The sequence below is a fragment of the Melopsittacus undulatus genome, chromosome 4 (genome assembly GCF_012275295.1).
Source record: "Melopsittacus undulatus isolate bMelUnd1 chromosome 4, bMelUnd1.mat.Z, whole genome shotgun sequence".
In the NCBI taxonomy this organism is placed as follows: domain Eukaryota; kingdom Metazoa; phylum Chordata; class Aves; order Psittaciformes; family Psittaculidae; genus Melopsittacus; species Melopsittacus undulatus.
In genome coordinates, this window is record NC_047530.1 from 39,177,471 (window position 1) to 39,204,677 (window position 27,207).

The 27,207-nt window shown below is 45.4% G+C and overlaps 1 protein-coding gene across 1 annotated transcript in view; it reads left to right on the top strand.

The window, feature by feature from the left end:
- Positions 1 to 2,336: 2,336 nt before the first annotated feature.
- The window catches only part of EGLN3 (egl-9 family hypoxia inducible factor 3), a 30,524-nt gene continuing 5,653 nt past the window's right edge, over positions 2,337 to 27,207 (top strand). The window contains exons 1-3 of the mRNA XM_005149299.4: positions 2,337 to 3,015; positions 24,215 to 24,334; positions 26,839 to 26,975. Coding sequence (XP_005149356.1) covers positions 2,659 to 3,015; positions 24,215 to 24,334; positions 26,839 to 26,975 — 614 coding nt within the window. The 5' untranslated portion in view covers positions 2,337 to 2,658. The remainder of the gene's footprint in view (positions 3,016 to 24,214; positions 24,335 to 26,838; positions 26,976 to 27,207) is intronic.

Here is a 27,207-nt window from a genome sequence, read left to right on the forward strand (position 1 = left end):
TAAGGGGATTGAGAGAGCTCTTGCAGAGTGCCTGTGGCCTAGGCAGGAACTTGCCCTTCTTGGTGATGGTGTGTGCTAGAGATTGTGATTGCTTAGGTTAAAAACTCTTTTTCCATGCTTACAGATTGCACCCAGCAGTATTTCCCATATCGTTATCCTGAATGAGTTTGTAACCTAAGCAGTCAGTCTCTATTATGCACCTTCATCAACATCATGCTTCCCACAAAAGTCAGGGGGGAGCAAACAGCTGAAGTAAAATAGCACCTCTAAATACCAATAGACAAAATTACTGTTCTTGGGGCTTGTTTCTCCTGACGTTTTGTCTTCACATGGCAACATAATGTATTTGACTGCTACTGCAAATTCTAGGTGTGAAAAACACTGATGTGCTTCAAGGAAACAAGCACAATGTCCACCGGAAAACCTGCGTTGCTAAGTAGCAGAAGAAGCCCTCCTGAGGAAGACAACTTATCGATGCTTGTGGAACAAAAACATTCACAACTCTGTGAACATTATGCTGCAAGTGGGGCTGTGGACTCGACTTTCTAAGGCACAACTCTTAACTCTCTAAGGTGGCTTTTCCTGATGCAAAAAGACTATCAGAAGGACAAAAATAGAGCTGCAACGACCAGCTTCAGCTACAGCCAGAAGATAGCCCTCTCAGCCCTCTACTTGCCAAAGTGGCAGCGTTACATTTGATAAAAAGGCTCGGTGTTCAGAGTCTACAAATACTTGATTCTGGCACAGGGTTGTGTGCACACATGTACATGTAAAGAAGAAAGAGAGTGAAAAACCACAAGAAAATAAAAGGATTTTAGGGCTTTTACATGACAAAAATGCGTGAACGGTAGAACAATGCAGCCATAATGTTTCCTAATGTATCTAAATTTCATAACATTGACATTTTGCAGCTGAACTAATCTTGCATCTCTTGCTGATTATTACAGCTGCTCTTAGCTTACCATGCCTGACTGATTCTTCAGATAAGCCTTAAGGGATTAATAAGATTCAGAATTGTATCTTATTAATTATAACCACACTTTAATGTGAAGTGTGTATCTAAATCGAATAAAGTCCTGTGACAATCTGTATCTCACCGCATATGAATTTATCTGATCGCTTGGCTCTCGACAGAGTTCTTAGGGCGTAACTTTGGAGGACCCCACCTGTGCTTGGTGTTGTGAGCTAGGGGGGACTCGCTGGAGAGCCTGAGCAGAACAGACGTGGGATACGTGACCCGCTCCTGCGTGTGTCCGGGTCCGCAGTTCGCAGCTCAAGCAGCATCAGCAACACGGGCTGCGTGCAGACCCGGCGGGATTCGTGGCTGGACGGGGAGAATACTCAGAGTCGATTCTGGATGGGATGAAGTCTGCTGGGTTGCAGCGTGTAACTCCCGCGCCGTGACCGGCCGCTGTGCCGGGACGGGATGGGCGCTTCTCCCCGCCTGAGACACGGCTCCTCCGAGCACGTCCTCCCATGGACAGACGGGCTCTGTCCCGCTGGGTTTCCAGCCCTGCTCGCCCGCGGACACCGTTTCTCCGTAACGTGGCTTTGCTGTAGTTTTGGTCTCTGTGGAGACTTGGTTGGTTTGTCTGTTTGCTCAGCAAATCCCGGGCGTGTCGGGTGCTGTGAGCGGAGCTGTGCAGTTCTTTAACTTTTCGTGAAGCATTTTGAGCCCAGTGCAAGCCGTTCAGTCCGGGGCGGACTGAACAGCGGCAGCGGGATCGTATTCTGTGGTCGGCCGGTGCAGGGCCGGTTTTACCGAAAGCAGGTAACGCCGGGCAAAGACGCACCTGGAAGCGAGCAATGAAGTTTGTCACAGCACGAAGTCACCGACAGCCCGGGAGGTGCCAGCAACGGGGGAAATAACTCAGGGAACCGTGACTTGATTGCACACACGTCTCACAGAACAGCGCACTGCTGGCCCAGGAGACCGGTACCTGCCGCCTAACGAAATGCTTCCACCAGGTGCTCAAACCGCCACCGCGGAGCGAGAGGCGGCGGGAGAACTCCAGGGCGAGCCGGCAGACCCCCCTGGCCCGGCCCAGGACCCCGAGGCGGGTGGGAATGCCCCGCGGGGCGCCGGGGCCGACATGCGAAGGGACAACTCCTCCATGGCGCTGGCCACGCCTCCCAGGGGAGGCGGGGCTCGCGGGCCCACAAACCCCGCCCCCCGCGCGCACGTGTGTAAAGCCCCGCCTCTTGTCCCCACCCGCATGTTAGCCACGCCCCCAGGAACAGCCGATTGGCTGTCCTGGCCGGCCGTGGGCGGGGACTGGGAGGTGCGTGCCGTGCGGCGCGGTGCCGCGCCGTGCCGTGCGGGCGGGCTCCACCCACGTGCGGCGGCGCGAGCACACATCCCGCACGTAGCCGGCGTATTAATCAGCGCGGGGCCATCTGCCGACCCGGCCGTGCTGCGGACGGGGGTCCTCGGCTCCGCTTCCCGCACGTTGTTTGGGCTTCGGCAGCACCGCCGGGACGGGCGCAGCTCAGCCCGCCGCCGCAGAGAAACTTTCCCCTCGCTTTACTTCGTCTGGCCCCGCACCGCGGCGGAGCTCCCGTCTGGCTCGGGCTGGAGCCCGCGGCGGCCCGGAGGGCATCGTCTCCCGACGCGGGCGCCGTCAGGGCAGCGGCGCGCCCGTCCGTCTCCGCCGCACCATGCCGTTGGGGCACATCATGAGGCTCGATCTGGAGAGAATCGCCCTGGAGTACATCGTGCCTTGCTTGCACGACATCGGCTTCTGCTACCTGGACAACTTTCTGGGGGAGGTGGTGGGGGACTGTGTGCTGGAGCGGGTAAAGCGGATGCATCGCGACGGGGAGCTGGCTGACGGGCAGCTGGCCGGCCCCAGCCGCGGCGTGGCCAAGCGGCACCTCCGCGGCGACCAGATCAAGTGGATCGGCGGCACGGAGGAGGGTTGCGAGGCCATCAACTTCCTCCTCACGCTGATAGACCGGCTGGTGATGTACTGCGGGAGCCGGCTCGGCAAGTACTACGTGAAGGAGCGATCCAAGGTAAGGGGGCCGCGGGGCGCCCGCCCGCAGGCACCGGCACCCAGCCGGATCGACCCGCCTCGCAGCTGCCGGTGAGACCTGACAGAAAGTTTCCACGGGCGCCCGCCAGTGTGGTGTCCTGGCCGTCCGCAGGTGTCGGTGCAGGCAGCCCGGCTGGGCTGTCCCCGCAGCCCCGCTCCGGATGGCGGAGTCGCTGACCAGTGCGGGACGCCAGCTACGGGCAGCCGCTCCCGAGCCGTTGGCGGTGCGTGTGGGTGCGGAGGTCGAGCCGCTACTGCCAGCGCCGCTCCGGTGCAGCTCGCCGCCCTGCCAGTGCTTGGGTCTGCGTCGGGCTGTTTGGCTGACGGACCCCGTCCGGGCCCTTGGCTGTGACATCGGGATCGCTTCGCACCGTCCCGGTGGCTGCAGGCGGACCCCCGTTTCTCGGCTATGGGGCCGGAGCCCTGCTGCACCCCTCGCTGTCCGCTGCTCTCCCTAGCTGCGGAGAGAGGGAACCGACAACTCGGGGAGCATCCCACCAAAAAGGTCTAGGCTTGATCATGCCTTTACTCTGGAGCATTGTTTCAGGTGAAGGGAAAACACCCGAAGCACCTGCCTGCCCCCTGAGCAGGTACATGCCTCGGATCCCATTATTTGGGTGATTGTGCCCATGAGATACCCAAAGCAGTTTCGAGAGGTTATAGTTGACGCATTGGGTATGTGGTACGAAACGGGGGATGCTCAGTCTGAGCAGAGCAAACTTTTTTTTTGTTTGTTTTCTTTTGCTTTTTATTCTTTTCCTCATCAGAAATTGAGAGGACACTTGTACTACAGGTTTCCTTCTAGAGAAGTTTATTTGCACTTACATTGTCTTAACTTCAGTTTGGGATCACTTGGCTTTTCTGTGATTCTATGAAAACGGACAATGAAAGAATCGTAGAATGTTCTGGGTTGAAAGTGATCTTGAATATTGTCTAGTTCCAGCTCCTGCCATGTGCAGGGCCACCTTCCACTAGACCAGGTTGCTTGAAGCCCCAACCAGCTTGGCCTTGAACACTTCCCGGGATGGGTCATCCACAGCTTCTCTGGGCAACCTGTTCCGGTGCTTCACCACCCTCACAGTAAAGAACTCCTCCCTAATGTCTAATATAACTCTACCCTCTTTCAGCTTGAAGCCATTCCCTCTTGTCCTGTCACCACTTGCCCTTGTGAAAAGCCCCTCTTCGGGTTTCTTGTAGGCCCCTTTTAGGTACTGAAAGGCTGCTCTAAAGTCTCTCTGGAGTCTTCTCCAGGCTGAACAAGCCCAGCTCTGTCATCCTGTCTCCATAGGAGAGGTGCTCTAGCCCTCTGGTCATCTTTGGGGCTCTCCTCTGGCCTCCAACAGCTCCACAACCACCTTATATTGGGGGACGCAGAGCTGAATGCAGGACTCCAGGTGGGGTCTCAAAATAGGGGAGTAAATGGGGGAGAAGACACCCTCTGGACCTGCTGGTCAAACTTCTTTGGATGCAGCCGAGGATACTGTTGGCTCTCTGGACATTGCTGGGTCACTCTGAGCTTCTCATCAACCGTTTCTCCTCAGGACTCCTCTCATTTCTGCTGAGGCAGAAGTGTACTGGCTTGTAGCTAAATTTCCTTCATTATCCCAGATGCTGAAAATGTCCCTGTTTCTTTGTTTCTGACTTGAGCTCTAGAATTTATTGTACATTTTCAAAACACCTGTTTCTTTTAGTGGTATGTCAGAAAAAAGGATTAAACTTTTAAAATACGGAAGTGAAAAGTCATAGTTTGTTTTGGTCCTCATTTGCACTGAGTAGGGGGGATGTGTGAGTGCTACTGAGATTCTTTTTTTCTTTACAGAAAACAAAGCAGTATGGTGGTATTTACCCGTGCTTGGGAACACCTTAAAACCTGTGTGCATGCTCTTGCACACGGTGGTGGGAATAATAAATGGTTGTAACACTGCTCCTGTGCTTAGCTCCACTGAACTACTGATTATCAGTTCAGTTAAAGTTTGGGTAGATTTGTTTTAAAATGTAAGTAGAGTGGATTTCATTTATTCCGGGTGTGAGCCTGGTGTTATGAGGTATAAATAACCATTCTGCTCTGGCATGCCTTTAAGGTCATCCTAGTTCTTTTTCTCTGGGTGACTTGTCTGATTACTGTTGGAAGTACATTGCTGCATTACACTGCTGATTACATGGGTGTGGGGGAAACAAGGGCTTACATTAAAGCTGGACTGGAATGAGAGGAGGTTGTCCAGCATTTTCACAAGGTATTTGGAAAAAAAAGTCAACTGGATGCATGAAAGCTGTTGGCACTGGGTGGGGGAAAGGTCTTTGGGATTGTAGAGATGATTTTAAACCTGAGTTGCAGTGTTCTTGCAGTCATTTTTGTTCAAATAGCAGTAACAGACAGTTCAGAGTGTTTTATAAATAGCTTTCTATAAAGAGAGAATTTTGGCCCTTGTGCTTTAGCGTGGAAGATGTCTTCCAGTGTATGGAAGTGCTACACGACAGTCCAGCTTTGAAAGGGACTCAGTATAATTTGTGAAACTATGAGGAGGAATTTCTATCAGAAGTTAATAGTAAGCAATCCCCTTATTATAATAATAACTACTATGGATATGTGTGGCCCTGGAATAGCAGCTGCCATCTGTAACTGAGATGTGGGACGCCTTCAGCCAGAAGGTTATTCCTGTGACTAACCAACTGACTCCTACAGTGCATGCAGATTCCCACGTCACCTACAGACATTTCCCTTCTACTTTTCAGTCTGTCCATTTTGTTTGTCTTCTGGTTCTATGAGGGCATACACAAAAATCCTACATTCATTGTATTTATCTACTAGCTTATACATAAAAATGGATGCCCACCAGACTTCCACAGCCTAACATTTGGAAGGTTGTGGGGTGTTTCTGAGCAACTGGACCAGAACTGCTTGGCTGGACAAATGCTATTATAAATTACTGTTTTGAGATATAGGTATTAGATGGAGCTAAGAGTTCAGAGCAATTAAACTAAAATTTAAGCCTTGGCTACATTTGAACTCCTCTTGCCTTAAAAATGAATCTATGTAGTATCAGCCTCATTATTTAGAGGTTTATGCTTTTAAACCAATAGTATGACTAATCTTCAGCCTAAGTGCTAGAAGAGGGGGAGAAGTTTGCTTAGTAAATGAACTTCCGTCAGCTTACTATCTACTTAGTGTGAAGTGCTTTATATTGTTTTTGTAGCTACACAAACATAAGAAGACAAGAAGGACTTTTGTCCAATAAAGGAAACTTTAGCTACATGAGAGAAATAAGTCAGGATTTTGCTGTTCCCAAATGAATTTCAACAGCATTACAAGAAAGTTAAGATTGCCTCAAAGAGAATGGATAGAAGTAAAACTTTACAAGGGTACTGAATACTCTTTAAGAGCTGCTGGTTGACATTTGAGGTCTGATAATGAAATGTAACCTTTCATCTTTGCAGACCAGTGATCCAAATCTGTCTTTGGAGTAAGTCGTATTTTAAAATATTAGCTGACATGGTTAAATGATCAAAATAACCAGACAACATTCTTCTTAAAGCACTCTTGTTGACAGACCCAATGTACTGCTTGTTGGCTTTGGCATTCTCGTCTTTTATAGAAAATAATGCAGTGTTTCCCGTTTCCTAGTAGGTAAATGGCTCAGGCTTTTCTTCAGTGTGAGAAGATTCACATGACAGAGGTTTCTCTAGTTTTGAGGACCTGTCTCCATTCTGCTAGAGCTTTGGTGCTTGGTAAAGCTTTGGAGCTGGTGGGTAGTTGGGTCCTGGAAGCAAAGCTGCAGCCTGGTCTGTGAGGTCAGTCACCTGGAGCACCTCTGTGTTAGGTGATGCTCTGGAAACTGCAGCAGAAAGTGTGATGTGCTGCAGCTTCTTGCTCCTCAGGTGCCAGTGCCCGTTTTTGGGGTTAGTTGGCATGTGTGGGGGCTTGAGGTGGTGCCCTGTAGAAAAATCCCTGCATTATAAAAATATAATTAAAAGCAACAACATAAAAAAATAGTAAAATATTCCAGAAGAAGCCATCTGAGAAATGTCTCCTTTGAGACCATAGTTTTTTTTCCTTTTTTTTTTTATTCTTTTTTTTTTCTAGGAACCGAGTCAGCTGGCTGGTGTGTGGAAATGTTTGTGGCAGGATGGATGGGTAGCTCATTGCTGCTGAGAGGCTGTGGCTATTCCCCCTTAAACTCTGCCTCTGTGGGAGAAGGGCAGCTCTCCCGGTGGTCAGGCAGTGATGCTGTCAGCACCTGTTTTCCTGGCCACCGTGGCTGAATCGGCGCTTGATATGCTGCCAGTGGGCTGCCTTGGTCCTCATGGGTGAGGGGTTGAAGGTACTTTGAACTGGTGTGGCTGTGCCTTGTGTGGACCCTGCACCCTGGTCATGACGGCAGCGTGTCCTACTGTGAGTTCACTGGTACCCTTTCGGGTGCCATCGTGTGTGTCAGGGCTGCCTTTGAGGACCTTGAGCTTATCTTGTCACTTGCTTGACATTAGTGAGTCCTGCTGGTTAGAAAATAAGTCAGAAAGTCATAATCCTGAGAGCTGACCTGTACTGAAGGAAGCCCATGACTGATGATTTTATCTCAGAACCCAACTGCTTACATTCAGTGCAAGTATATGGGCCTGAAGAGAAAACCCAGCATGTTTTCAATGTGAGATTAGTTTATTTAGTCCCTGTGGGATGTGAACCCTATTGAGAACTGGCTTCAGAGTCTCTGTGTGGGCCTTTCACTTTTTTATGGGATGTTTTCTGCATCTTCCACTTGTAGCTATAACACTTCCCTGCTCACCCTGGTGGCCTTTCTCTGACTGCCACAGGAGAAGCAGGTCTCTTGTGGTGGCACTTCATGGCCAGTGAGTGCTGAAAACCAGAACCTTGGGTAGGGTTTTCTGGTAGGGTCCTTCTGCCTGCCACACACGCTGGGGTATTCTCAGGTAGTTTGTGAAATGTGGTCCTTTAAGCAGGTTGTTACCAAGATTTCTGTTCCTGAGGGCTGAAGAAATGCATGACATGTCATGGGCTTGGATTGAGTGGTTTTACCATGTCCATCGTAGCTCGAGTAATGTGGTGAGATATTTTTGCGTGTATATATGAAGAAAGAAAAGTTCTGTTCTCTAGCATTCAGATTGTATCCTTTGCAACTAAACTGGAGTGAAATGCTGAATTTTCTTATTTAAAGTACAGATGTAAGGAGCAGGAAAACAAAACTGGCAATAGAGCTGAAGAGCAATACTGCCTATAGAAATATACTGGTTTATTATATGTTACAAAGTATTTTTGATACTTGTGTAAGCAGCGTGCCTTGCAATTAGTTTACAATGGGAGGTCTGATGAATACCATTGTCCAGAAGAAATATGCATAATTTCTTTTCTAATCAAATGCACATGTTCTGGCATAAAGGGTAAGTTCAGATCTGTTCTTGTGGCTGGCTGCCGGCAGAGTCCAGAGCCACTGGAACTGTAAATACAACAGACAAGTAATTTTATGATATCAGACTGAGGAATTCAACATTGGCACAGATCCTAGAGTGGCTGCCTTGGCTCAGTGTCAAAGCTGATGTTTATATCTGTGTTTGTCAAGCAAGATTAGTTAGCCTGGTTAATTATACACAGGAATGTATAATTTTTACTTGACAATCTGAATGTTAAATGACTATAAACCTGGGCATATTAGCTCTTGTTTTTGTTCCTCATCAAATTATTCTCGATGACTTTTTGAAACTTTCAGAAGATACTTCTCTGAAAGTGGCACCCAGAGAATCTTTCAGATTGGTTCTTCACTCGGCAGGGACAGGGTACTGGAGAAATGGGTCAATGTTATACAGACAGTGATGCATGTATCTTTAACTTGGATCAGAAACATGGGTAGCCTCTATGGAATGACGTTTGAGCTCAGAGTTGGGTATTGAAATTACAATCAACTTGAGTTTGGTACCTGCTATGTATGATTACTCTAAAGAACCTGACTGCAGTGCACTGGTAGATTTATCCCATGGAAGGCAGGGGAAAATGCTGTTGTCAGTGTGTGCACCGGAGCCATTGGCAGCAGATGGCTGCTGTTGGACCTACTTTCCCTCTGTTGTGGAGAAGTCTGTAACTACTCCGCTATCTTTCTTCCTCTGCATTAGGAGCCTGTCCATGTGCTTTACAGATGTAGTAGTCACAGAGAAAGGCAGAAGGTGGCTAATTCTGCAAGAGAAACAAAATGAGTTTGAGCTCTCAGGTGTCATTAATAGGAGAGTGATCTGTTTATCCTGGGTTTGTCCATCTGTGGCATCAGGGCAGGTTACCTGACTTTTCTTATTTATTGTGTGTAATTTTGCAGTCAATGCTTAATGAGTCTTAGAAGTTAGACAATGATGGAAAAGCAGTGAAATTTGTCTATTCTGGTAATGTATTTTCCTCTACCTTCTTATCCATTGTTGTGACTCTTTCTCAGCACTGCATTGGCTCTTAAAGCCAGAGACTTGCAGTTATAGACCTATTGTGTCTGCCAATATGCCCTAAGTAAATATGTGCCTCTCAGTTTGTCTTTGTATGAGGGCTCATTGCTTACTAAATGTCAGTGTAAACCTTCCACAGTGGTGTGGGGAGGGACACAATAATACGGGTGGCATAGTGCCTCTGGGTATGGGGAGTGTTTGTCCTTTGGACTGGCAGGGGTGTGCACCGCATTGCAAGGCACGATATCCTTGGGAGAGCCACCAGGGAAAAGGCAAGATTCAGAGGTCAGTGCCCTCCTGCTGAGCTTGCATTTTGGAAGGGAGGGGGGCTGGTCCTGGCTATTAATATTTGTATGCAGTCTTTTCCCAAGGTAATTATTAATGAATAATTCAGTTCATTACAGCTCACTGCTAACAACAGTATATGTTTAAATGGAGGAGGATTTGTGCCCATAACACTGATGCAGGGCAGCCTGTACACAGTAAAAATGAACTTGTTTCTTTGCATTAAAGATTCCAGCTGCCAGTGTTAAAACCAGTGTCTTTATTCGGTTTCACAGTAAACTCTTATTTCTTTGAGTGAGTTGCAAACTTATCTGGATGGTGTCTCTGTGTAAAACTGCCTTACCTTGCATGTGGCTTCCTGAGCAAGTTCCTTGATTTAGTATGTGTGTCTCCCCCTTATTCTGCTGTGCTAGACAGATTTTCCTGTTTTATTTATTTATTTTTTTTCCTGGGGTGGTGGGGATGTTCAAGCATGTCTGTATTCCTTCAGTAATTCCACTCCATATGTAGAAGGTGTGGGATAGAGGGAGAAGATAAAACCACAATGACCCCCAAGTGAATGCATTTTTAATCAGATGACATCTTAATTTATTTTTTTTTTTGTTATTCACTTTTTAAGAAGTTTTTTCCTGTTTCTCTTTCAATTGGATTGCCTTTTCCCACTGTGTCAGGGGCAAGTGGTCCTTTGGTACCAGCATGCTACACAGTGCTCATCCATCTTGTGAGGCCTGGCTTGTGAGAATGAGAAGGTCAGGAAGGGAAGCCTGTGAGTAAGTGGTGCTGGTTTTAGATTTATGGGGACAGAGGATGTGTGCATGCCAGCTCGAGGGAATTTGAAGCCCTCTTTGGATTTATCATTACTGTAATCCTTCTGTCACAAAGCTGAAGACTGAAACAACATTGTTAGAAAGCTGCCAGCAACACAAGACTCCCTAAGCTTCTGTGAAAAGGTTTTATTGGATTAGTAGAGGAGCTCTGAGGTAGAGGTGTTTTGGGAACTGCTGCTGGTACCTGTGCCTAGGGCAGCTGATGATCTCTGTGGTGGGCTCTGGGGCGAATAACATGCATTGGCACAGAATGTGGCGAAGGGAGAGAGGGAGGGCTTGACAAAAGAGTTTGCTAGATAACATTACATAACAATTTATTTTAGACATTTCACTGCTTTGAAAAGAGATGACAGGGAATTGGTCAGAAAAGCAAGAAAGTGTCTCTAGCTGTTTGGGTAGTGAGGTGGAGGAAGGAAACGGATGAAGGAGGCTCATGCCAAGTAGACTATCTCCTACTGTTTAAACTATTCACAGGCATGTCATCCCGTCAGCACACCACTCCTGACCATTCCTGTGAGTGATTTGGAGAGAGCTGTAAGCCCTATTTCCTTTCCATCACTCACTCTCACATATGCATCTACTATCTCTCAGTGACAGAAAGGAGCTTTTCCCTACAGTAATTTTTCTCATCATTGTGGTTTGATAAGATTAGTAGACAAAGACACTTAGTGCCACCATACAAAGCACTTAGTAGAAAGCAGCTGATTAAACAAGCTACTTGTTGCTCTGATCTTCTGCAAATAAAATAAGGCAAGAGATTTTGCTGACCATAATAGTTTCATGGAGGCTTAACTACACTACCATACCAAAAGCCACACTGTTTAAAATGAATAGTATAAATTGCAGGAGTACAGCATAACACATCTGCATAGGCTGGAAACAGTTTGTCCAAAACCTTGTCAGCTGAAAATGTCAGGGTAGCCGTAACTTTTGCCAAACATGAAGGCATTCCATCCTACTTTAAAGCAAAAAGATAACCATTTTGAGTCTTATATATATCTAGTTCATATGAATTCTTTGGTCATAATAGACTCTTTCATGTGCTTGGTTTTGGACCTGAAAATCCAGACAAGAAATATATTTGCATTTTTCTTGTCCTCGAGTCATAACAATAATTAATCATTGCTTATGTATTCTTGCACTATTTTTTTTATACAGATTGATAAGGCAAATATTTTTAAAGTATTGGCCCCAGTTCAGCAATACACTTACTTAGTTTTTTCTAAAGGCTCTTTTAAATCAGTGAGCCTGAAGCACTTCCTCTGGTGCTTGGCTTAGGCTGTGCTAGAAAAAGTGTGGAAAACTTGAGGAAATGTTGCAGTGATTTCTTGTGCTGTGCCCAGTCTTTGTCTACATTTTATCTGAGATGTGAAAAACAGACCATCTTTTACATGGTGTCCTGTGAGGGAGCAAGGAGCCTTATATGATTGAAGTTATAGATAGCAGGTATGATTTTTATCTGGCCATTGCAGTTGACTGCCTTGTGACAAACCTGTTTCATACCATTAACACTAGTAGTTATTACAGTCATGTGTACAGGGAGATAGGTGCTAGTCAGTGCAGGCCGGGGAACACCATCTTTAGTGGTAAAAGTCTAGGGTGCAAGGCACTGTTTGCTGGACAGCAGGCTTCAAGGTGGTGGGTGCCAGCATGGCGCTTCCTGACTGCTCTGAGGCTCCAGGGAGTGCTGGAAGTCCCCTACAGTCCCTCACTCACTGGAGCATGTGAGTAGTATGAGAAGAGGGAAGGAAAAAAAAAGATGCAGAACAAGAGGAATCTGGGAGAGGAGACATTAGGGGGGTGGGTGTGGGGGAGAGGGGAGGAAGGTGGGCAGAAGTGTCAGTCCTCAACTTGCCTGTTCCTAGATTGTTAACAGTCTTAGGGTGTTGTGCTTCTTGATGAAGACTGTGTGTGCACTGCACCTTCCTCTTCCGATTCCCGGTAGGGAATCTGGTAGAAGTGGTTTGAGAAGTGTAAAAAGGAGAAACTCTACATTAAATGCTGTGTTGTGTCCTGCTGTTAAGATATGTAAACCATGGCACATGACTAGATGTGCACAAAGAGAACAGTGTCCCCAGGGTGCATTGATAACTCTTGACACTGTTCACCAATGTTTCTGTTAAATTAACTCGTCTTCTCTTTTCCATTGTCTGTGGAGTATGTGTATGGTGTCTCTGAAGCAGGCCAACAGGAAGGGTCACTGCCTGGTTAACTGTTTTACAGACTTCCTCTTCACAGAGGAGCAATGAGAGGATTTGCAAATGCTGGTCCTCATTGCCAATTTACTGTAATTCAGCATTAGATGGTGGTCAAAAATGAAGTGTCAAAGTTACGTGTTTTACCATTCTATTTCTCAGTACATAACCTGATACCTCACTGGTGACCTGAGGGCTCAGTGCCAGTGGGACACTCACTGTGATAATTTCTTGGCAAGTATAAAAATGTAGTTGACTTGTTTGCTCTTTCTTTCTTTACACTTATCTAAGATGTCTGCAACTGAAATAAATACATATTTTTTTTCCTTTTAGTTTACTTTGTCTTTTGCTGGCACATGGTAGAAGGCCTGTTTCCATCTATAGAAGCTACTGCTACTAATTATGAGCTGTATTAGTACAGCGTCTTGGTTGCAGTTGGAAAAGGCACTAGTTGTGCCAGTAATGACCATAGTTAAGGGCATATATAGTGCATACTTCACCCCCACTCCTAAATACCCATATACACACCTTTAGCTCTGATTTGCTGCTACATATCTGTCCTGCCTCCCCCTCTGTGTTTCACGCTGCAGAGAAGCATTTGCACCTCACACCTCTAGCAAAGCCAGCTGCAGGCCCTCACCAGGTTGTTTCTTGCCACCACTATTACCACAGTCAGTCATGCTGTGCAGCTACCATCTCTCATCTCCATCCCAAGGAACAGAAGAGACAGGGATGAAGGTTGCTTTCTTTGGCTGCCCAAGCAGCTGGCATCCTGGGAGAGCAGCCCCCATCCAACCTCCAGCTTGGCTCACCCCCAGCTGCCCCTGCGGTGGCTCTGAGTACATGCTGCTCTCATCACACTGGCTGCCAGAGAGGAAAGGTTTTGGAGAGGAAAAGGAAAAAGGAGGGAACAGAGCCAGAAAGACCACTCCAGGCTTTATGCATCCTCAGGAAACATCCTGAACCCATACCATAGAGAACACTTCCCTGTTCAACAGTTGATGTGCTGCTTCCTGCAGAAACTACCTTGAATGCCCAAGAACATTGTTATTTTGAGACCCAGTCCTGAAGTGTGTCTTGAGAAACCTCCCAAGGGCCATTTTTTCAGTGAGCTGCAGTGGGAGTGCCTGGGTGAGGCTCCAGAGGGGACTGCGATGGAGCTGAGCAGCCGGCAGGAAGGGGCTGGAGGGCAGCTGGGCAGGGAACCTTTGAGGCAGGCTGTGCAGGACTACTGGCTCAGCCAGCGAGTCGAAGCCTGTGGCAGTAGCTACAGCGCAGCCAGCCTGGAGGGTTGGTCTCTTCTGTCAGGTGGTGGCAGCATAAATCCATGGGAGAGGCTTGACCAGTGGAAAAGTGGGAATTCAGCAGCACATGTTCAGATCTGGAGTCTGATGTTGCCTGCAGCTGAGTTTGGGACCTGGCTTCTTTGTCTATGAGTTGAGAGCTTTTGTGAATAGCTTTAAGATGTGCATAGTTTCTGTCTACAGACATCTAACTGGGGCAAGTACTGACTGTGTAGATGGTGTGGAGGGAGCCATTACAACCCTTGTTTTGTTTTTTTTTTTCTTCTCACTAACCAACCTTAAAACAGGTGTGTAGCTATTACATTATATGGTATTATTACAAAATTCCCTTGAATGTGGAAAGCCTATTTCCCTTCTGTGTGGAAAGGTGCTGTCATTGTTTACATGTTCATTCCTTTTAATTGCACACACACTAGAGAGATTATGCTGTTGAAATGTACAGTGTAGTCAGAGCAGTAGAACTTTATCTGCAGGCAAAGCCTTAGAGGTAGAGACTGCACATGTTGTTCAAGCATAGCAGAAATTATCTGATGGTAATCTACTGTATCTAATATAGGTTGTGGACAAAAATCATTAAAATAGATAACGTAAATATTCATTTACGCAAAATCTTGTGCAGGAGCAAATGTGCTTGTGCAGACAAGGTCCTCTGACAAGGTGGTGGGGAGGCAAAAATGGGTTGGGGATGTGAGTGAGACAGCTTCTTTCTCAAGTTAACATGGGAGATAACTGGTCTCATCAATTAGCCTTAATTTGGTGCAACTGCTGTGATAACCAACACTGGAGAACCATTAATCTCTCTATGTTTATGTAATACAGTAATGTCTTAGTAGCCTCAGAAGCCCAGACAGCTCTGACAGTTTTGGGAGGACCCTTGAGGCATAATTGGGGTACCCGCCAAGTATGACTGTGTTAGTCTGAACCTTGTTGTCCTCTGGCAGTGGAGAGACTTACAGTGGGCCAAAGGGGACAAAGAAAAACACCTCCCTGGTGTGGTGCTGCCTCCACTGTGGCAGGGGCATGCGAGGCCACAAGAGGTGTTCCGGGAAGTGGCCCGAAGGAGGGACCGTGCTGAGCAGCTGGGGCCTCCCTGTCCCCATGCACATCTGCTTTGAGGTGGTGGCTCATCACCTCCTCTGCCTGCATCTTGGGCTGCTCCCGTAAGCCTCCAAAGCGAACCGTTCAGGGGAAGGATTAGGGGTGCTGTGTACTGTGTGTGAGCTGATAAGTCTCACGGGTAGCATTGCTCACTTGCCCTGGGCCCACAGGCTAAGAATAAAGGAATAGCTAAAAAGGGATGTTGTCCAGCTTGGGCAACTCTGACACCAACAAAACAGTTTGCCTGTGTTGAGGCCGTCTTTCCTGACCTTTATTAACTCACAAGAGCTTCAAAATATGTGCAGTTCTTTAAATGCTGCAGGGGGAAGAAAGAAAGAAATGTGGTGTAATCCTGTGGGTGATTAGTAGCAGAACTGAAAAGGATTTAAGGGCTGACAAAGAATGAAAGGCTGGAATATTTAAGGAACTATGAAAATATCTTTCTACCACACAGATGAGGGTATTCAGCAGAGATGTCTGTGCTGGTTTCCATGACTTTTTTCCCCACTGAGAGCCTGACTGTACAGCAATAGTCCTTACAGATTTCCTTAATAAGCTTGCACTTACTTACAAATTTGCTTTTCTGCTGGGGTGGTGCTTGTCACCTGTCCCCTGGGACTCATTACAGGAGATGCTGTCTCTTCATTGATTGCTTGAGATGCGTTTTCCTTAGTGCAGCTCATCCAGGTTTGGCTCCTGGGGGAGAGGAGGGGACTGAAGGGGTTTCCTGGGTGATGAAAGAGGGCTTCAAGAGCAGGCAAAAATAATCTTAAAATTCGATTAAACAGTATTATTTTTTTCTTTTCCCAAGTGTGGGAACTGAGCATGTGTGCAGCGGGGGGGGGGGGGGGGGGGGGGTGGGGGGGGGGGGGTGGGGGGGGGGGGGAGGGAGACCAGTAAGAACCAGAACAGAGAAGTCTGTGCGCTGCAAGCATGGGTTTCCCCTCTTCCCTCCGCAGCGTGTCTGTGAAGTGTACTCTGGAGTAAAGTTTGTGTTTGATGGCGGATGGCCTCACGCTCTGCACGTAGCACTGTCGTTAAGCCATCATCCCGCTGGCCTCGAGCCAGAGCTCAGCGGCACAGGAGCGGGCGGGCTCTCTGCACTGAAACAGCCTTTATTGATACATTGATGCACTGCGCATGTTTACAGCTGCTAATTGGAGACTTAATCTGAATATCCTTGACTGAACTAATTCACTGGCAATAGCCTTTTAAATTTCAGGTCCCGCGGTGATGGTGTGCCTGCTCTTCACAGCACACTAATCTCTTCTGAAACTGTATTGTCTGTGTGTGTGTGCAAGGCACAATGACCACAACGAGCAGTGGTGCAGCCTGAAGTGTAGTTTTAGGTCAGAGGAGGATGTTAAGTAAAAATGTTACCTAGAATCATAGGCTGGTTTGGGTTGGAAAGGACCTTAACTCTAACTCCCCTGCCGTGGGCAGGGGTGCCTCGCACTAGACCATGTCACCTAAGGCTCTGTTCAGCCTGGTCTTGAACACTGCCAGGGATTTAGCCCTTGCAGAAGATGAGAGAAGAACTGGGGAACAGAAGTGTGAATTTGCATATCTGCAGAAATATGTAGTTTAATTAAACAAACAAGGAAGGAGGTTAATCCTTTTAATTATTACAGGAAACAAAGATGTTCCCTGCAAGGACAGTTTGGACCCTATGGTGATTTTAGATTTGTTACCATAAGTTTCATTATTCTGTTTTCTTCTGGCCATGCCTGGGAATTAGATGGTGTGAAAGCAAGACGTGTTCTTTTATTTTGCTTTTTTAAAGACAGAAGAAAAAGGGGGGGGGGGGGGGGTGGGGTTGGGGCAGTGTAGACACTGCAGTGGAAGATTACTGCCTGGGACTCTTCTGCCCAGGAAACCACAAGTCTGATTTCTCTCCTTGGAAGCCTGGAGAACTTCTCCCTTGGCTGGCTCCTTTCATAGTTTCCTGAACTGCCCCTTCATTTTGGGATCCCAGATAATATCCAACAATCGGGACAGCTCCACAAAACTTGCTACTGTCTCCAGAACTCGGTTTGCAATTGCTCCCTATTCTCTTGACAGTCACAGATAGTTGCTGCCGACATGAAGCGTGGCTGCTCTGTGGCTTTCCACTTCACAGTAGCACTGCCCTGGCAGCCAGCTTGAACTTGAAGGGCATTCAGATTTATCTCTTAAGTGGCTGTTCTGCTAAGAAAAGAAATAAAAAATAGTCACAAGCTGAAGCTGTCCTTCACATTAATGGGTCATGAAGAGCTAAATTTTGTTGTCAATCAGAAGAAAAGCCTCCTAAGCCCCATCACAGATTCATTTAACAGGGAGCTAATTTTTAAAGCAGCATCGATCTATGATCTAGTTTCCTTAAAGACAGATTCCATAACATCTGAAAGCTTAGTGGGTGCTCCTTAAGCTACCACTAGATAACATGCCTGTCATCAACAGCTGAGTGGCATGGAGATAATCCATGAACAGAGCTGTCATAGGTAGCTTTTGTTTCTACGCTTAGTTCTAGAGGAAGATTAATAAGCAGAAGCAGTTTTCCATTTTATGGTAATTAGAATAATGTCAGATAATAGCATTCTGGTTGGTAAGTAAAGATAAATCAGTATCTTTGCATTTTTTTTCTGCAGATGAGAGCAGTAGTCTTTCTGACAATTCCCACTCTCAGACTGTTCCTCAAAAAATTCTCCAAAATGTGCCTCTGCACCTGGAAACAATAATCAACCTACAACAGTGCATACAAAAACACTAAGTAGAATAAAAAATAAAAACATGGGGTTTCTAGTTCTTGGAAGATCTAAAGTGAATGTGTTTTCACTTGTGTGGCTGTATCTTTGGCCATAGATGCCTTCTCCTTTTCCCTAAAGTTTTCAGGGTTGCTGATATAATACAAGATCAAGGAGCAAAAGTAGCTGTGATCATATCAATTTCTCTAAGATATAATGCTCCAGAGATGATTCACCTGCTGGTAGAAGGTCCTATCAGTCTTTCATGTCTTGTTTGCCAATGGCTTGTTGGCCCTTCAGTAGATACTTATCACTTGCATCCAAGGTACCTTCATTGTGTAGGACTATGGCAAGCTAACGAGGGAGGTGTATTCAGTAAACTGTGCTTATAGCAGAGTTTGTAGTTTGATCTGCTTTGCATTCCATGAAACAAGGTAACTGCCCTAGGGGTTTTATTGTTGTTTGTGTTGGCTTTTCGTGCTATTTAGATGTTGTCCGTATGGCTTTGGTTTAGGCCATTCCCCACTGTTTCTCAATTTCTGAAAATAAGCTCCTTCCTCACACAGCTTTTTCCCTCTCTTGCCTCCACCTCTGAGCAAGAAGCTGATCAAAGAGGAGGGTTAGCTCCATAACAGCTGTCTGATGGAAGACTGAGACTCAAGATGTGGGTGAGGACATGAGGTACTGGTTTCTCATGTAATACTGCTAATGAAGCCCATTTCGTGTTTTGACTGAAGCAAGCAGGGTTTCACACTCACGCCCTGCTTGGAATTAGGGATCCCCGTTCCACTGAATCTAATGTCTCTGATTTTATTTTCATTTTTTAAGATATTTTAACATGATTTTCTTCTCTGTGTTAACTTCCATAAATTCAAACAAAGTAATATTTATTAATTTTCACAAATAATTTTACACTTAACCATTATAAGCTATGCAGTAGAAAACACTTGGGTGTAATTGAGTGCAACAAGAAAGTACTCAAGAAACACCCCATTGTGCCTGTGTGTCAGACAAGCCTCGACTGGGAATCTCTTGTCTTTGATCATGAAATGTCAGACTACTCATGTTCTTTTAATGTAGAACATGCTGTGTGCCTTTCGCTTTCTGGCTGCACAGACTGTGCGCGTCTACAGACTAAAATCAGGTTGAGTACAACATGCAGTCGGACCCAAGTCAATCAAGTGAATCCTGGTAGTCTTCATTTCCTAAAGTCTGATTGAGTAATTTTTGCTTGTGCTAAGGCTGAGACTGAAAATCACACACTGGACTGAAATTTGGGGAACTTGGAAGTGTGCAGCCAAATAAAAATGTATCTGAAAGCTGCAGTGGCTATAGCATCATTAATTCTTATTAATACCTTGGTTTTCTAGATAACTATAATAGTGATACTCTAGGTCAGTATTACTTTGTGCCTGTATAGTACCTTTCATCTAACAGACTTTACAAGTAATTTCTGAATGTAACTATTTGATGTACAAGCTGTATGCAGAGATAATTTATACCAAGGATCAAAACTAGTAGCTGTTCAGCACTATACAGGGCATTTCTGGTACAGAAAATGGCAAAACCTAGAGTCTTTAGCTTAGTTTGCAAGGCAAACTTAGTTTGCAAGGGTGGTTGGTGTTGGTAGGATAGTTATGCGGGTCAGAATTTTCTCTGCTGATTGCAAAGGTTGTACTAGTTCTGAGGAGAAAATACAGGACCAGTATAGGGTTACAATACCACCTACACAGTCTGCGCTAGCAGTGCATGGGGTCCCTTGCTTAGTGCTAGCAGGCAAAGGTAGCATCTCCTTCTGGCCTGTCATCACTGCTTCCTATTAAGCAGTATTCATTTCTACTTATGAGCCTCTTCTAGCTGAGGTATTCTCTGTGGCATTTTGTTCCAAGTATCAGTCCATTCCAGCTCTGCTTATTTTATGAAATGTAGCAGAATGGTGCCTCACAGCATGGTCCTGGCTATCAGCTAAGAGAACTTGTTTTTTTTCCCCTTTCTAGAAGCACTGGGAGGCAGGGAAAGTCCTCTCTATGGAACTGTTTTTTTTTTTTTTCATCTGCCTCCAAACTTTGCTGGTGTCTTGCAGTTTGACTTGCAGATTTCTCTGGCTGACTTGAGTGTGATACTTAAACTGAATGATGAATAACTTATTTTGCAAGCTTCTGTGCAATGTGGAATTTACTGATGATTCCTGGCTCCTTACTAAAGCTGGTAATGACTGCTTGATTTACACCCTTTTGGGAAACCTAATATCTCTAAAAATGATACTACAGATACTGAAGTCTTAATGATTTGGTTTTCATTTTCCAAGTTTTGTAGGCTTTAATTTGTGACCATCAACTAGACCACCAGAGTGCTGGACTTCAGGCTATGGCATGTGTGTGTGCAACAGCAAAGGCGTGCATCTGTATGTCAATTTTAAACAACAGCTGAACAGTTAAAGACAAACTCATGTATTTTAACTTTAAGTATTGGGGGGTGAGGAGGGGCAGTGTTGCTGAAACTTGCTTTGAGTTGTCACACAGGGAATTTAAGCCAACTAACAGCCATTGTAATGGGTAATGGACTGTATTGGAAATAAAGAAGTAGGGTACCTTCCTGGCTGGGTACACTGCTGGCTATTGTTGGTTTAGGTTTGGAGATGGTTAATCAAGGGAGATGTTTCCAAAGCCAGTGTGTGCTCTTCTGGACACAGTAGCTGAAAGTATAGGAAATGGTTTTTACTGACACTCCACTTTCTCACCTGGTAAATGGTTTGTTTATTATGATCCAGCCTCTGGCTTTTGTAGCTTGCCTGTGCACTAAGCTGGCAAATACCAGTGTTCACCAGTTAACTAAATTAAGTCTGGGTCACGTATCTCATCTCCTGTTTCTTGTTTGCTTTGAATGAATCTGAAAGTAGTGCTAACAGCTGGAATCCCTGCTGAGGCCAGTGTGATCTGCTCTGGAGCTGCTCCAGCCAGTGCTGTGATAAAGCTTGATATCATTTCAACAGGCTCTAGGAGGACCAGAATGATTTCCCTTCATTGTTTAAAGTTTCATTCAAATATTCGCCATGCCAGGAAAAAGGATATTTCACTTCTGCTGTTCTCCCTTAGCTGCTGCTACTAGAAATATTTTTTTCCCCCCTTCTTTTCTTAAAGTTAAGCTAGAGCGTGGCCAGTGCTTTTGAATTCTGTGGGAATTGTTCTACTTCTTCATCCCCAGGGACTCTGTGCACTACAGATGCAAAAGGTGCACACTGTAAATAAATAAATAATGCATCAATATCTCAGAGTCAAAGCACATGTTCTGCTAAGAGAACATATTACATGGTGGAGGCCAGGGAAAACTCCAGCATTCTGCCCAGATTTCGATAGTAAGTAAAGCACCTAAATCTCTTTAAGGACCTGGCCTGCAGTCTGTTATTCTTCAGCAGCTTTTTGATTGTCACATTAAAAAATAGTAATATTGGACTGAGTTTTTTAGGCAGCTCAGTGGTCTTCGAGTAATGTCTAACTTCAAAGAGAGACTTCTCTGAGGCATCCATGATTTTGTGTTGTACATCAGCTTAAAAGGAGGTATTGTCAGTCGCCAAAGTTCTGTTCCCACCATGCACCATCCCTTTGGTATGATTAGCAGAGCCTTGCAGAGCCAAGCCCTGTGCTGGTGGTGTAGGTGTGCAGCATCCTGGCAGCAACTGTGCTTGCTGCAAAGAGTGCCCCTGTTCACTGTCCCCTGTGCTGCTGTGTGGGGGGATGTAGAGGAAATTGGGAGTAAAGTTTAGTCTGGGAAGAGGGGAGGGGTGGGGAAGGTGATTTTAGGATTTGGTTTTATTTCTTGTTTCCATACTCTGGTATTATATTAATACTTTTCTCCAGGTTGAATCTGTTGTGCCATTCTGCGTTGCAGGTGCAGTTGACTTGCAGTTTCCACCCAGCTTATGCCCCTAGCAAACCTGTTTCAGCACTAGACTGTAGGCTTTCCTTTACCGCAGATACCAGGCTGATAGTGAAATGTAAGTAAAGCTGCAGAGCAGTTTGTAGCAGCACAATGACAGCAGAGCAGACAGGTCTATGGCAAGGCATCTAGCCAGCCATGATGGAAGAGGGCTCATTACTTAGAATTAAAGGTACTTACTCTTGTTCAGCCTAATCTCCTGCCCCTGCAGGCCACCAGCCCTCAAACAGCTGTGGCCTCAGGTGTTGGAGTGAGGAGCAGGCTCTTGTGACTTAGTGCTGCCTGCAGGTACTGTTCTGCTGGTGCTTGCGGGGAGGGCAGAAAGTCAATTCATACGTGACTTGAAATGCAGAGCAGTATTTTTGCAGCAGTATAGATACACCTGTCCTAACTGGCCAGCTCCTGTGAATAGATTTTGGTTTTGGTAACGGAGTCGAAGGGATGCACTGTACTGGCTGGCAGTAACTTCTGTGCTGGTGCTTGTTGGTACAGTAAAATCACCTCTGTCATTAAATCAGCATGTACTGTACTATAGCTGGTCCAGTGTCCTGTGAGAGCAGCATGGTTTTAGCATGTGCTTGGAAGAAGAAAACAAGATCTGGGGTCCCTAAATAAAAATTTCTGTTGCTCTTGCCTATACTGGCAGTCTTTGGTGTTATCAACTGTGTTGGGCAGGTTGTGCCAAGGGAGGGCAGTTCACGCAAGTGCTGCACAATTGCATCTTCATTCCTTGGGAAGGCATGTACAGTACTCTCATATCCAAAGTTAAGATGTGATGGTCTGGGTGAATGGCAAAGTACATGGGTAAAAAAATATGTTTGAATGGTTGGGCTTGGAGAGCAGTGGTTGATCAGTTGTAGTATACCCAGAGGCTGGTAACAAATGAAGTGACAGGGATTTCTCATGGGACCACTATTATCTGTGGATGGCAGAGTGCACTCTCATCAAGTGTGGAGATGACACCAAACAGGTGGGACCAGTTGATGCACTGAGGGGCAGGGCTGCTACCAAAAGGACCCAGGTGGGCTGTGGGGAACAGGGCAACAGGAACCTTAGGAAATTCAAGGACAAATGCAAAGTCCTCCCCCTGGGAAGAATTAACCCCTTGCAACAGTACAGGCTGGGGGCTGCCAGGCTGGGGAGCAGCTCTGCTTCCCAGATGAGCTTGGTGGTCTTAGTGGGCAGTGAGCTGAACGTGAGTCTGCATTGTGTCCCTGCAGAACAGCTTCCAAGACAATAGGCACAGGGGCCAGACTGAGAGGAGTGATTATTGCCCTCAGCCTTGGGAAAACCACATCTGGATATTGTGTCTAGTTTTCCAACTGAGCTTAGACAATATCTCATCACTCTTCTGCTAACACTGGAAAGCAATCAAAGGAGATGTCAGAGGAGTGGGGACAAGATTTCTGTTACCACAGCTTTAGTAAACTCCATGGCAGGTGACTTGTACCAGTACTAAGTAGTTCCAGTAGTGAAAAAATGATTCTGAGATAAGGATCTTGGATCCCTACCAGTTTCACCTGCTCTTGCGTTGCATCCTGCTTAGGTTGCTAATGGTGTCAAATCAAGTTTAATATGTTTTTGCTGTAGAAACTCTCTTAAGACCTGTTGAGCATCATGTGGTTTGAAGTAATTAATGTTAGGCTTATCTCATTATTCAAGGTGAAATTTAAGCAACCTGTGAATTAAACGATTGTATCAGCAAGTCTGAAGATGATCAAAGAGAGAAGTATGTGTCTGAAAGTTGTTTGGTTAGTTCTGTGGCTCAGTCCATGAAAGCAAACACGCACTGCCCTGTGCAAACACAGTTCAAAGGAGCTGCAGGTTTTTGCAGACTTTGCTCTATGGACTTTTACCCACACCTTCTGGGGACCCTCATTTTGTGTTGTACCATAGAGATGTATTAGATGGGGACTGAAAATATGTATAGAGAAGTATGGTGGTAGTAAGGCATAACATCCTGAGATTGCTTTCTATTTTATTATGACTTGCAAATCAGTTTTGCAACAACTGCTCATCATTAGAAACCCAAGGAAACTAGCTGAGACTGCCTCAGAGTCACATAGTTTGTAGAGAAAAAGCTTATACTGTACATACCAGTGTTTTAGTGCTTTTCTTTTTCTTTTCCTCCAACTTTAATGACATATATAGTGAAATATGAAGTGTATTTATTTCCAGTTTGGAGCTTCACACTGGCTTACTCATCCAGTGAAAGAAGCTTATGCAAAGATACTTTCTGGTGCTATCTGCTGTAGGTTTTGGATTCATTGTTGAAAAATACCAAACCAAGTTGGTGGTGGAAGGATACTTGGCAAAGACAAACTGGAGGTGGGCATCTTGCAGAACTTATTTTTTTTACAATCTTTATCTTTTGTTCAGGCTATGGTCGCTTGCTATCCTGGAAATGGAACTGGGTATGTTCGTCATGTGGACAATCCAAATGGCGATGGGCGCTGCATCACCTGTATTTATTACCTGAATAAGAACTGGGACTCCAAGGTGAGTAAGCCACCAGCTTTGGTGCTGTCAGTTGCTTCTGTGAATTCTGAACTTTTGAACAGCTGGTCCATTCTGTATCTCTGCATTTATTTTCTTTTTGTTTATGGCAACCGTTTGGAAGTAAGAATCTGAACTGTTGCCTTATCATTCTCTCTCCCATCCCACACACAGTGTCATTGCTGTAAAGATTCTAAGCATTGGGCTGCTGGCTCTTATGCTTTTTTTAGAGGAAAAAGCAATGAAGCACTAGAAAGAAAAACATAATCCGCTAAAGAATAAGTGGATACTGGGAACAGAATAAAATGACAGCTCAGACTGGGACTTCAGCGATACTATTCCTTCAGGCTAACCTGCAGAAGATCTTCAGGCAGTTGCCTTTGTGGTTTTCTTCCTTAGAAGTGATGGAGCTTAGTAAAAAGGAGCAGAGCACACGGTTTGTGCTCTTAATCTTTGACTCTACCGATGGGTCTCCTGACAGGATGGTGCTCTTAATTCTACCTTCATTACTATAAACAGTAAAATCAGCCTTGAATTTACCGTACCTTTATGTTAGAAGGAAAATAAGGGTTTGTAGAATCACAGGATGTCTCTTTACACTTCTGTTGTCATAATGTGGCACAAACCATTCACATGGGTTATCCATTGAAATTTGACAAATGTTTTTTCTCTAACCTGTCTTGCCCACTTTAGCCTCCACATCGAGGCTCTTTAAACACATGTAAATACTGTGAACCCCCAAAAGTGAGTTCAGATTCAGAGGGAATGCCACTAAAAAATACATTGTTTGAAAAACACATTCCTTTAGTGAGAGTATGACAATGAAACAGGAAGAACTTCTTTACTGTAAGAGTGACAGAGCACTGGAACAGGTTGCCCAGGGAGGTTGTGGAGTCTCCTACGTTGGAGATATTCAAGGCCCGCCTGGACACGTTCCTGTGTGATGTACTCTAGGTTACCCTGCTCTTGTAGGGGGGTTGGACTAGATGATCTTTTGAGGTCCCTTCCAACCCTTGGGATTCTGTGATTCTGTGAAACACCTCAATATAATAAAATGAAAGAGGAGATGTGGGAGGAAATGTACTATCCAGTTTATTTTGTGCACTGCTCTTATTCTAACATTGAGAAAGCACCCAAGTGGATACTAAGAAGTCTAAACTGAAATCCAGGATGCTGGTGAAGAGTATTTTATGGGTATGAGGGCAATTTTATGCAAATGTATGCTGAAGGAGATGCATACTGGCCTTTGAAAGTAACCATGTTGCCTTATATAGAAAAGGGCCATGAGGACGATTGGTGGGCTGAAGCAGCTCTCCTATGAAGACAGGCTGAGAGAGCTGGGCTTGGTCAGATCAGCCTGGAGAAGTGAAGGCTCTGGAAGACCTTATAGCAGCCTTCCAGTAGCTAAAGGGGGCCTACGAGAAATCAGAAGAGAGACTTTTTACATGGACATGTAGTGACAGGACAAAGAGTAATGGCTTTAAGCTGATAGAGGGTAGATTTAGATTAGACATTAAGGAAAAAATCTTCAGTGTGAGCGGGGTGAGACATTTGGAATATTGCCCAGAGGAGCTGTGGATGCCCCATCCCTATAAGTGCTCAAGGCCAGGTTGGATGGGGCTTTTGACAACCTGTTCTAGTGAAAGGTGTCCCTGCCCATGACAGGGGATTGGAACAAGATGATTTTTAAAGTCCCTTTCAACCCAAACCATTCTATGATTGTATGAAACCTGATCTAATAGTTTCTTGCTGAGGTTTGCATGCCATATAGAAGTATGAAGTTAGGTTGGTACCGTGTGACAGCATCTTCCCTGCACTATGTGGTGAAGCATAACAGCCTACAAAGAGCCCTCTCAGAGCAGCAGGAAGGAGGCAGAGTTCATCTGCATCGTTTGAAGTTTCTGCAGTGTGTGCAAACCACCAGACTTCTCTGAAAAACCATGGCACATGGAAAGGGAAATTAGATGGTAGAGAAACCACGCTATGATACAAGTAGGGAAAACACTGTCTGGCAGATGTAATACATTTATGAGAAATTTATTACAAATCCAACAATAGAACAGACTTTACTCTTCCCAGGGTGTTAAAGTTAACTCCTACATGATCAGATACAGGCACTGAAGTATTCCAGCTGATAATCTGGCTATAGCTGGGAGGAGAGTCTGATCTCAGTCTGGTCAGGTGGAGCACCCTTACCACCCCTGTGGTATTCACTGGTTCTGGAGATGTGACTTGGAGCTCCGAGGTTTCCCAGTGCTTGTTACAGAGCCAATGTTGTCTTTTATCTTGATTCATTTACTTTAGCCAGATGTTTATGCTGAAACATTACAAAATGCTTGGGAAAATCAAGGTGGCCAAGAGATTCAGTGTATGGCTTTCAGTGTTGTCACGTAGCTGTCTTGATTATCATTAGATGCTTATTCCCCATTTGTTGGATGCTGAGGAAGAAGAAATAAGTCATTGTTCACATGAATATGCATAAAAGGTAACCTTTCCTTTTGTTTCAGCTTCATGGTGGAATTCTCCGGATATTCCCAGAAGGAAAGTCCTATGTAGCAGATGTTGAGCCGATTTTTGACCGATTACTCTTTTTTTGGTCAGATCGAAGGAACCCACATGAAGTTCAGCCTTCTTATGCAACCAGGTAGGTAGTATATTTAGTATTGACATTTGGCCAGGGAAAAACAAAGCATCTGTTCTACCAGTATCTGTATCTAAAATTATGGCCATGGTTTTTTTTTCTCTTTTTTCCCATACACATGTGTAAGAAATAGTTGGCTAGATTTTGAGTGGATTTTCTGGTTTTGAGTCACTGGGAATTCTCTCTTCAAATGAGGAAGAGCAAGCTTGAATGATAAGTTTCCTTGTGTGATGGG